The sequence below is a fragment of the Apostichopus japonicus genome, chromosome 14 (assembly GCF_037975245.1).
Source record: "Apostichopus japonicus isolate 1M-3 chromosome 14, ASM3797524v1, whole genome shotgun sequence".
NCBI classification, from domain to species: Eukaryota; Metazoa; Echinodermata; class Holothuroidea; order Aspidochirotida; family Stichopodidae; genus Apostichopus; species Apostichopus japonicus.
The window spans coordinates 25,142,653-25,155,280 of record NC_092574.1 but is presented as its reverse complement, the minus strand read 5'-3'; the positions used below and the strand labels follow the sequence as shown (position 1 = coordinate 25,155,280).

General features: G+C 36.6%; 1 protein-coding gene across 3 annotated transcripts in view; it reads right to left on the bottom strand.

The window, feature by feature from the left end:
• Window positions 1-12,628, bottom strand: part of LOC139980001 (inverted formin-2-like) — a 101,592-nt gene that overhangs the window by 43,595 nt on the left and 45,369 nt on the right. For all 3 annotated transcript variants that reach the window (XM_071991327.1, XM_071991326.1, XM_071991328.1), the window contains exons 3-4: window positions 12,296-12,584; window positions 8,876-9,000 (exon numbers count right to left, since the gene is read on the bottom strand). In XM_071991327.1, coding sequence (XP_071847428.1) covers window positions 8,876-9,000; window positions 12,296-12,567 — 397 coding nt within the window. In that variant the 5' untranslated portion in view covers window positions 12,568-12,584. The remainder of the gene's footprint in view (window positions 1-8,875; window positions 9,001-12,295; window positions 12,585-12,628) is intronic.

The following is a 12,628-nucleotide window of genomic DNA, read 5'->3' as shown; positions in this document are numbered from 1 at the left end:
TAAATCTTTCAAAAGAAATCACAGTAAGAGTGTCGTTCATATGTTTCAAAAGTATCTGGTTCTTTGGTTTAAAGGAGAACATTTTTGATTTACAACAATTAGTTTCGAGGAAATATGTCAAATCAATACCACATGAATGGTGATAATAACAAGAGCACACACTATTAACAGGAATCAGAACCAATGCAACAGGAAGGAATCAATATGTGACATCGTTAACGTTGGCAACAACTGGCACATGTTCAAGTTAAAAAAAATAATTAAAATGGATGCAATATGACATCCTTTGAAGTATGAGGTTCATCCAAGTTTTACTTTTGGAGTTATCAAGTTTACCATGTCACACATTTGAACTAGATATATTGAATTATGACGTCTTCAAAACAAAATCACAGTTCTTGTACTCACTAAGGTAGACATACATTCTGAGTATGAGGTTCATTGCAGCTTTACTTTTGGAGTTATCATGTTTACAAGGGTTTCAGATTTTGATATCTTTTGACCTCCAGTGACCTTTGACCTACCCCAATAACAAAAGCAGATGAGAACTTACTGTAGGGCACCCAAATACCAAAAATAAGATTCATCATAGCTAAATGTATTGAGTTAACTTGTTTAAATTTTGTTGTTGAGATTTTGCCTCCTGTTGACCTCAAATGACCATTGACCTCTATCAAAAATGCTTGAAATGTAGTACTCATTAAGGGATACCAAACAACTAAGTATGCCATTCACCACTGCTACCGATGTTCAGAAAGCCTGTTTTCAAGGTTTTCATATTTCTGCCACATGTGACCTCACATGACCTTTGACCTATATACTCAGTAACGAAAGCAGCCAAGAACTTACCAAGGGAAATCTACAAAATAAGTAAGAAGCTAATGCACTGTACACTTTTGTAACAAAGATGCATTCTACATATTTGAGTCTTATTGGTGGCGCTATACCCACAGGATAGCCTGGCCGCAGAAACATGTTGCTTTGTCAGAACACAAAGAACCGTCAAAGTAAACAGAAGCACAATTACAAGTATCTATCGCTAGGTCAACCGCACAAAGAGACAACAGGTTTAAATGTGAATTTTCCTGTTACTAGCAGTTAAACCTATCACTTAGGACTCACCGTGGGTCGACGTTGGATGAGTTATCGTGTTTACGAGACAAGGTGTTACATACGCATAGATACTACACACACACATTATACACACCGTCACACATGTTATCAAGAAGGCATAGATTCCTTTTGCCTTCAATGGTAAGGAATCGAAAAGACAGTCTCCATTCGATCTCCCTCCTATTCATCAGTGCATTTCACAAGTTAAACTTAAAAGTAACAACTATTACAGACATATTATGTACAGCCCTCTACAGCAATCCTCAGCCCTACCTTCCTCATCTTGTAAGTAATTTCAAGTTTGCATTATCATCAATAATTGTCAAATCAGAAGAAGTTATTGATGCAGTCTGATACAGTATAGAGGGCAGTGTGCTAATATGATATTAAGTGCACCTCTGTATTGGATGATCAGTGAGAGCATGCTTGCATGTATGTAATGTAAGTGTAATGTATGCAATAGACTTTAGTATAAGGCTATGTACAATGGTCTATTACATTGTACAGTATGTGAGGCAACCTATATTTATCATTCAGAAATCTTTATAGTTGAATCTTTCATACTTTGCTTAATTACATTGCTGACATTTGATATCAAAAAAATTTTCAATTATTAGCAAGCAATTCCATACTGAACATTGTTGCCTGAAGACTCAACTTACTTCATTATCATTGACAATGATTATGATTTATAACCTATCAACGACATCTTCCTCGTGCAAGTTAATGACCAGCATAAAAGTCATTCAGGTTTTATTGTCAACTATCATTTTGCCTTGCAAGTCTGTTTGTTTCTCAGCCAACAGGATACAAGCATTTGTCCAGGTGACAGCTTGTGCTATGTGCTAAGGAAAGTTAATATCACCATGCATGTTATCTCAACTGTTCAACATTTAATATACCTTGGAACAAAATCAAAGTGAATGACTCACAAAGTAGGTTCATGGCACCATACAGAAAAATAACCAAATAATCCAAATTTTTAGGTCTATGAACTCTCCTGGTTTATAAAAAAACTGCTAAGAATCTTTGCAATCAATTGGTAGCTTTTTGGCCATTTTTGAAGAGCATTTAATTTGCAAGACGATGATAATTGAATTATCTTCTTCTGATCTGTAAGTAATATCATTTACCGTTTTTATTGGCAAGCAAAATGATCTGCTGGAGAGAATTGCCAAGAGACGATCTCAACTGAGCCAAGAAGATAACACACCTGTTTATAATGAGGGCAGGAGAGCATTGAGGTCTATATGACAATGGTGCAATTATATAACATCACAGATAAACTTTGCTCTCTAATCATGTTTTTTTTTTTGGGCCTTGATATTAAGTGTCAAGAATGTTTCTCCAGAATATCCTTTGACAATATGATCTATCCAGGAGCTGAATTAATGGTACTCTGTACTTTGAGTAAGTTTAATCCATGTTTAGAGTATACATTACACAGATAGAAAGTAAAATATTGTTTGTTATCTAATTTTCACGGTCTATCTTCGCATAAATCTGTTTTGTTTCCCAGTCTGCATCTGTTCATGTGAGCAGAGGCAAACATTGATTCTGCAAATTGATTAAGTACAAAAGAAATATTTCCTACCATTATCTCATTGTTCAAAATTTGATGGTTTGTTAGCAATTTTAAGCTTTCAATGCTCTTGAATACTTGTATATATCCCTGGTTCCTACCTTGGCCTGATGAGTCCCCAACAAACGATCATGAAGTGGAAATTTCTGGTACATGTGTCAAACTTTCGTAATCTCATATATGTATTTGTCATTCTATATGCAACACACACATATATATGTGTTGTATCTGGACAGGGTAGATTTCTGAAAGCTTCAAATAATGAAGGTAATAAGCCAATTAAATTGCACAAGTACTTCCTGAAAAATCAAATAATTGCTTCAGTTTCCAAGAAGGCAACTGAACAATTGAGTCCTGAATTAGAGAGCATTTGTTGCCATTTTATGGGTTCTTTACAATTTCATACAATTGCAACAATTGTACAAGTCTGCACAGAATGATGCATTGTTTTCCCATGATAAAGCAAAGTGGATCGTTATCTCAACTTTTATTGGCGTACAATTTATCGGCTCCCAATATTCGGATTTCTGCTATCTGTGTATCTTGAATGTTTTGCTTTCACAGCTAGTTAGGCAAAAAAAAAAAACTGAAACCAAAAACAAAAACAAAAACAAAGTTAATGTTCAGCAATTAATGTTCAGCTTAAATTATCCTATGAACTGTGCCAAAGTTTCAGTTGGCAAAACTTAATTATGGAGATCACTTCCCTGCAAGTCCTGATCTTTTATTTCAGATATATTAGAAGCATTAAGTACTGTAATATGGGCAATTGCTTGTCTCGTGTATCAAGTTTGAGAATGAGTGACCATTATTTGAATATCTAGCATGTATTCCGGCTACTTAGAACCTTTACAAGGCCTATACTATGCAATCAAAACTATTAGACATGCTGAACTGCTCCACACAACAAACAGTGTTCCACACCCCAATAGTTCAATATTTAACATAAATTGATTAAGCATTTTTATACAAATTATGGATATGCATGCAGCTATAATAAACACATGTTGAAATTTTGTATGTGATTTTACAGTACACTGAATAACGTATTGCATAACATTCTGTTCGAATTCAATCTTTAAACATGAGTAGCAACAATGCAGAATTTCAGCTAAGCTTCTATTTGAGAAATTTGTTTTGATTGGCAATATTTCGGAGCCATTTTTCCGCTTGTTTGTGCAAGAAATATAAGTATTAGGCAACATAACAGTGTCATTCCTTTCCTCCCATCTCAACATTTCAGAAATGAATTTTCCAGAACTGCGTCGCTGCATATCCTGAAATCCATTGACTATTTTCCAAAATGAGCTGAGTTCAACAGCTGTTAGCCCTAATTACTGCAGGGTGTATAGGAACCACCCTTTGCTTGCCCCGGAAAAAAATCCTGATATTGTCGTATTTCGGTAAATTTCCCGCTGTCACAGATTTATTTTATGCAGTAGATCGCTTTAATTAAATTACTAGGGATAAACTATGCCCCATTGTATTAACAAAGAACCAACAGTATGCACATGCAATGTTTTAGTACAAAAACATAAAGAAGTATATCTCGACTAAATTTGCTAAAATTTTGTGGATATCACTCGAATTGTGCTAACCCAAAATTGCTCACAAAAGTTGCACCCATGCGATAATAGAACGACCTGCTACTTGTTTACAATCGAGAAAAACATTAAAGAGCATAGATCAGAATCAGCTCCAACAAGATTGGTCATTCTCACATGTCGTATTCCACATACAAACTGTTGCAGGTTCAAATTGCAAATTTGCCAAGTAGTCCTTTGAACAGAGACATGACATCAAACTAGATAGGAAGCCTGCAATAACAAGTCAATATTTGACTTGATCACATCTCCCACGAGTGGAATTATTTCCCAAAACGACAGGAAATTAATATAGAAGACGTTTTGCTACTCACACTAAACCATATACTGGTTGGTCTTGAATACTAAAAACTTGAAAAAAAAATTCATGATCATTGCATATGATCTGTGGCGTACATTTCTTCGTCACTGAAAAATTTACAGTAGGCCCTGTTTTGGGCCCTCACATTACGGCAAAAATATTTTTCCTGGAAAAGTTTGGTTGACCACCATTCAAATATCCACATCATTTCAGCAAATTTGAACAAACCTTCTTAGGAGGAGTAGCACTTTTTTAAATTTTCAGAAGACGACCTCACATGACCTCAAATGACCTTCAAATTTACAAAATATGATACCATGTGTGCAAACTTAACTCATTCAAACTACTCATGAAATTTCAGCCGAATCGAATTAAGAATGACAAAATGGCAGTCAATCAAACACGATGGCAAAAAGGAACAGAATATTGGCAGAATTGCACGATCGCTATAGCTCAGCTGAAAGCTTTCAGTTGAGCTAAAATCTACTTATATATATGCAATGCACATAGTATTGAAGTGTACATACATCTGTTCAAATTTGTTTTAGTCATTGAAAAGTGGATATTGATCAACAAGATGTCGACAAAGTATATTGATACTCACATGCAGTAATGTAAAGTCAGCTAATACATACAAAGTGTATATATACATGATTGGAATGCGTTTTAAGCTAGAATCAAAGGCTTTTAAGAAATTTTTAAAAGATTGTTGTGAAGTTCCATCTAAATATAAGCAAATTAATACAACCCCACCGGCACCACAAAATGGTAAGGTACATTACCAAGGCTAATTGTAACTGCACCCTTATAACTTATACTACATGTTCAAAGTAACAGTGAAGTCTCTAACAGTGTTAGAATTCTTCTTAAAATGTTTCTTTGGCGAACCATGTAGTGATTTCCCTAAATTCGTCACCCCCCTCCCAGTACACCCCTTTAAATTACTAGACGCCTAAGTTCACTGAAGATTTACTCCCTTGTGATTGATGACTAAACTGCACATTGACTGATTTGACTGCTATCGATAATATTAGGCTGATTGAAAGTTAGAAAACATCACACACAAAAATAATTTATCAAACTTGGAGAAAGACTCACAACGACATGACATGGAGGATTTTGGTTTACTATGTAAGATTCCCAATGAAACCGTTGGTAACCGATTAATGTCTTTTCCACTTTGTTTTCTGCTACCTGTGACCCAATATCAAAGCTTGCCGGATAACTTTAAGCATTCTAACCATAGCTTGGGAAGGGTGGAGCTATAGTAATGTTGCATTTATAGCAGCACAGATAATAACGAGCTGCCACACAAAGAGATTTAGTTAGTTTTAGCAGTAACAGTCTCATATATTTAATGACCATTGCAAACTTTAATCTGTTAGTTTGCCATTGTGGATTGGCTGAAGATTGGAATATAATGCTAAATAACTTGAGATCATTAAAATTTAAATTTAAACAAGAAAAATGATAGCCTAGCTGTAACTCTTCCCAGATTGCATTTTTTTTTTTTTCTATTGATTTGCTCTGATTGGAATGAAGGTTCCAATAAATTGTGTTTATTTTGACTGTTATTGTATTAATTCTTGGAAGTTGGATTTCATTAAAAGCTAACCATATCATGTATGCCTTCTGAAAGGTGAGAGAAATTATGATATTTATCTGATTAATCATTCGTGCTGGTGTTACATGATAAATGGATATGTTCCAGTGACTTTTATGACCTTAAGACTTCAGTATCTATGTAAACAGTGAACTGTACTAAATACGAACGTAAGAAAATCATTTATGCAACACAGTTATAACGTCCTTTGCGAAATGGACAAACTGCTTCATAAATGCAAATATGTACTGTATAACGGTTTTTATATGCTGAAGCATGATAGTATATTTCAGGAGAAACAAGTAATAAAACTGAAAACCTTTACACAAAAATGCATAATTACAGTAAATTATTCACAAAAGTGGCAATTTACAGTGACCCTCAATTACCTTCCACACTGATTTTCAAAACTATCACAACAGTACCCTGAATTTAATTTATGTGTAGGGTTTGATCATCCTGTCACATATATATATATTTCATAATAAAATTATTACTTGCCCAAATAAGGCCCTTCAACTGATAACTATACATGAAGATCAAATGTTATCTGTGCATCTGTATTTTGAAGTCAAGCTGGATATTACTAAGTTTAACCCTCATATTTATATCATGTTTCCAAAGATGAACTTTTCCCATTTGGAGAATGAAGTACAATCAGGAAGAAAGTACACCTGAAAATGTCATCTTTTATATTTCCATGTAAGATTTAGTTTACAGTTTCATGCAGGGTCATTTTGCATTTCAAAAGGGAAAAAATAGCAATTTGAAATATTGTTCTTGTTTAAACTCCTCGTAGGTGTATCTACTGTCAAGTTGGCTAAAAGTAGATTTCTGATATAATTTTGATAAATATTTTGATGCTACTGGTTTGCTTATTTAAATCCTACATTAAGAAATATAGTTTGAATCCTAACCTGGTTATTATCAAGTTTAACTACAAGAATCAGGAAGCGAAAGTTTTAAGTGTTCCAAATGTGGTTAATGCAAATAAAGCATGTAGGCAACAAAATGTTGAGAGCCGCATTGAATCTATGCTCTAATCTGAGAGCCCATATGCTATGGGCACAACCCAAGGGTGAGTCAGGAAAACTGTTCGGTGGGTCGCAGAATATTCCAGTTGTCCGAAAATTGATCCACAGTTTATGGAGCTTGCTGATGGATATCACTTAACATAAACTTCTTCAAAATCAACTCCATAATCCACCATAGCTTTCATGATATCTCAGGGTATGTTGGCTCAGTCCTCATGCATGGAACACCCCAAGGAGTTGGCCTAAAGGTTGCAGATCACTGCTCTAATTTACCATATTTGTAGAAAACTTTTGGGATCGAGTCTCAGTGTGATTAAATTGCAACCTTATACCTTACGTCATAACTTATAGGTTTGATACAATTGTCCACCAAATGGATATAGTCAAGTTGACTGAACATATACCATTGAAAAGTCAACTTTATAACCCTCAATTAGCACAATTCCTAACCTTCTTTTACCTCTTCCTAACCCTCTTTGCCCACGTCCCACAAAGTAACACCCCCAAACACATTTCCTAACCCTCAAAGCACATGCCCATTTACAAGTACTATCATTATAACCCTATAAGGCCCAATTCCTAACCCTCTTTACCCACTTCCTAACCCATTGTCCACTTTTCCCCTAACTGTCTTTATATATCCACTTCCTAATCCTCTTTGCACACTACCTAACCCCAATTTGACCAGACCGTAACCCTCTTTGCCCACTTGTTGCTTTGAACTCTACCCCTCTCAGCGATTACATAATAATTACTACACCTTCTCACAGTTTAGACATTATGTTTCACTCAAAGCATATAAATCAAACCACCTGTAAAACTCAGATCTGCACTTCGGCAATAAATAGCTCAATAGCTGCAACAAGCATAAACAGGTACATATACAACACTAATTTAAACAATATCAGTTCCATCTTAATGATTCCTAGGAATAAACAATGCCCAAAGTTAACATAAATAGCTCGCAATAAATTGATACTTAAAATGCTGCATCCTGTAATCGGAAAACTATGTTCACCAACCTATGAAGACCGATGTAAACTTCATCATTTCTTTGGTTAAAAGAGATTCCTTCTCCATGTGTTATCTGAATGAAAACCATTTATTAAGGACTTGCAGGATATACCAGTATTCATGCATAACTTGTTTTCTCTTGTAGCCTACTAAAATGTTGACAGGGGTAGGACATAACATCTCTCATAACTACAGTATAAGGGTACTACAAAGCTAGCTACTGGGTGGAACGTAGGAGTACTCCACACAGTAATGTTGCATGTTCATAGCTGTGAGGGGAAAAAAATGTTAACAACTTACTGCAAAATCCAGATGTACAGTAGGGTGACACATTTCAATGACAGAGGGGCTGATGTTTCATCCATGCAAGAATCCCTTCAGATGCAACTTAATTGATAGTTTTCTGTCACAAGTGTTCATTCCAATTGCAGCACTGGACATACACCCCAAGGTGTTTGGGGGGGGGTTCAAATTCACATCTATACAAGGCTATTATTAACAGGTTTCAGGGACCTTTGTGCTGAAATCAATATAGTAGTACGCTGTTACGTAAAACTGAATTATAGGCATATAAATATATAATAGTATAAAACAGTGACATATTTTGCTTATTTGAAACCTCACCCCTTGCAAGATTCCTGGTAGACTCTTCATGGCTGGCCACAAAGTCTAACCCAATCTTTGAATTCATCACAGATTTTATGCAAGCTACAACCTCAAGCTGAAGGAAGGCATCTGTAAAAGTCATTCTGCAAAAACAAAACAAAACATGATATTTACCAAGTCTATTAATATTTTTAATGTTTTGACATTCAAAACCAACAAGATTTCATAAACAACTTCAGAACTATTTTAAAGATATAGGACTATAATTGGCAAAGCAGCAAGATCATGTCACAAGACTTGATGAGAATACCATATAACAGCTTGTTTTGAATACAAACTGGAGCAATTGCGATGCATTCATCTGGAAGGTGCAAGCCTACGTGCTTGATATTTGAAGCATGACAACCCAGAGGCGATTGTTGGTTCATTTTGTCTTAAAATGAAGGAATAATTAAACAGTTGTGAATTACATGAATGAGTGAATTGAGATGGCTGCCCTAAACCAACTGAGGGAGCTTTGATATTGGTCATTTCTAGTTCTGCAAAACGTGGCAATCTGTTTTATTACTAATGACATGAATGTAATGCAGAACATGACATGTAAAGTACGTAGCATGGATGAGAAGTAATGATACAACAGTACTGAATGGAGATCTCTAGCCACGCCCTAAATCAACTGAGGGCGCTGTGATATCGGTCCCTTCTAGTTCTGCAAAACTTGAAAAGCTGCTGTCTCTAAAATCACTGACAATGCCCTTTAGGAATTTCTGACAGACACTTCTGGACAATATACCTACATCCCCTAATTCACACTTTGTGTGACATATTAGAGCTAGCTTACAGTTTTGCCACTCGGAAATAACTAGCACATTTTAGCAAAGAAATTATACCAACTGTTCATTTTGGCACTTTTATACACACCTAACCATCTTTTTAAACATGCTTTCACATCTAGCATATAGACTGAGAGGTATTTGTTACAGCGCTATACAAAATCTTGGAGATCTGTAAACAGGATAGCCTCACACACATTATGACCCAGAGCCATATCTATCACACTTTTAGGACTGATATCACAGCTGCTTATCAATGTCAGTTACTTCTAGTCCCGTACAGTTTAGTGCAAGGACTGCAAAGCGTAGCATGACAAACTGTTCAAAGTTCTTGTCACTTCCATTGGGTTGATGTACTCTGTTGTAACATTTCAACCTATTAAAAAGTTCAGGAAGTACGTACTGGCACCAATGTAGATAGAATGTTTCCAAGGGCAACTATAAAAAAGGAAGCTGAGTAGGTTGCAATTATCATTCTGTTTGGCATATAGTGTCTATTGAAATGAAAGTCAAGAGTATAAACAGACAACCAGAGCTTGTTCCAACAATAGACCTTTTCCATTCCACCCCCACCACCAATCCCCCTCCCTTCCCTTCCCCACCCACCCCATGCACGAGTCCTTCAACTTCCATAATCGGTATTATTTTTTTAGCTTGCAAAATAGTGCATATCAAGACATAAAGCAGTGTTTTTGTACTAACAGACAAAATCTAGCCAGATTAATACTAATTCCGACTATGTTGACTGTAACTGTTTTTCTTGATAAACTGTCTGAAAACAAAAGTTCTGTTCTTTGCTACCTGTATTGTAATAAAAAAAACAATTCAGTAAATTTGCAGAGTTCAGCTGTACACATGTATGCACAATTATAGTGAACAGAACCGCAACATAAAACAGGCATTCATGCATGATATGGAAAGTCTGTTTACAATCCTCCATAATCCTTACTGTAGTGTATTCATTATGCACTGTATATGCTCTTTTATTGTCTTCCAAATCAATGCCAATTGAATACCCAATCCTGAGTCATAACTCTTAATAGTGTTGTCTTGCATGATTAATCATATTCTTTAGTAGCAAAAAAAACCATGAAAATTAATGCTGAAATTTCAGACATTCTACAAGATTTGCCAGTCGGTCTATTCCTGAAGGTTGTGCACATTGGTTGGTATAAAAGATAACCCTACATAGGCTAGGAAATTTAACTCAAAACCTAATGGTAACAGTTGCCGGCCGTAGGAGATACGCCCAAGGTCGTAACCCTTATTATCTCATTTAGATGGCACGTTACCAAAGCTTTTCATTTAAAGCCAAAAGCTAGTATTTACATACAGTATGCATAGTTAAGGAACTACTACAAGTGCTACTGCAAAGATACAGTACTTAGTGCAATTTAAGAAGAAATCATATTCCAAGCTTCTAGAAGCTGGTGTTACCATGTCACAAACTGGAGGGTGGGGGTCTGTGGGTTGTGGTTCAATCTGCATGGGAACTCCTGGACCATGGGTCCTAAAGCTGATTCTGAGTGACAGGGATCTAGCGGGTTGTGGTTTAATCTTTATGGAAATTCCTGGGTTATGGGTCTAATATTGCCTCAGAGGGAGGGGGTAGGTGGGTTTTGGTTTAATCTGAATGGGAACTCCTGGGTCATTGGTCCTCATGCTGATTCTGAGTGATAGGGATCTGGCGGGTTGTGGTTGAATCTTGATGGAAATTCCTGGGTTATGGGTTTAATATTGCCTTTGAGGGATGGGGGTATGGTGGGTTGTGGTTCAATCGGTATGGGAACTCCTGGATCATGTGTTTTAAAGCTGATTCTAAGGGATGGGGATCTAGTGGGTTGTGGTTGAATCTTTATGCAAAATGCCTGGGTTATGGGTCTAATATTACCTCTGAAGGGTGGGGTATGGTGGGTTGTGGTTGAACCTTTATGGCAGCTCCTGAATCATGGGTGGTAAAGTTGATTCTGAGGGATGGGAATCTAGTGGGTTGTGGTTGAATCTTTATGGTAACTCCTGGGTTATGGGTCTAATATTGCCTCTGAAGGGTGGGATATGGTGGGTTGTGGTTCAATCGGTATGGGAACTCCTGGATCATGTGTTTTAAAGCTGATTCTAAGGGATGGGGATCTAGTGGGTTGTGGTTGAATCTTTATGCAAATGCCTGGGTTATGGGTCTAATATTACCTCTGAAGGGTGGGGTATGGTGGGTTGTGAACCTTTATGGCAGCTCCTGAATCATGGGTGGTAAAGTTGATTCTGAGGGATGGGAATCTACTGTAGTGGGTTATGGTTGAATCTTTATAGGAAAATACCTGGGTTATGGGTCTAATATTGTCTCTGAGGGGTGGGATATGGTGGGTTGTGGTTGAATCTTTATGGTAAATTCCTGGGTTATGGGTCTAATATTGTCTCTGAGGGGTGGGGTATGGTGGGTTGTGGTTGAATCTTTACGGAAGCTCCTGGATCGACAAGTTCTTGTGATTGCTCAACTTCTGTAAATTGCTGATTCAACTTGCACGCTACTTCAGTATCTCCTTAATATTTTTAATCTCTCTGGATAATTCAGAGGGCTGCTTCGGGAAGTTCATGGCAGTCGACTTACTTGCGGTCACAGATCCTCTCTGCGGCCAGGAAAAGAACACCGAGTCCATCCTGTTCTAAGAATTGTTGCATCCATTCGTCATCACATTCAGAAATTCTCTTCTTCAACCCGGTATAGTTTTGGATGGAAGGGACACCCAGGAGTTTGATGCACAGTTCCGGCTCGGCATTCTCTAAGTTACTTATGGATTCATTGTCCTTGGATGAGTCGGTGTCATCAACTGTAACTTTCTGTGTCACAATTGTAGACCATTTCCTCGATCCAGTCAACATCTTGACATTGAGTCCATCTAAAATATAAAATAATCATAAAGAAAACAAAGAGAAAAAATGA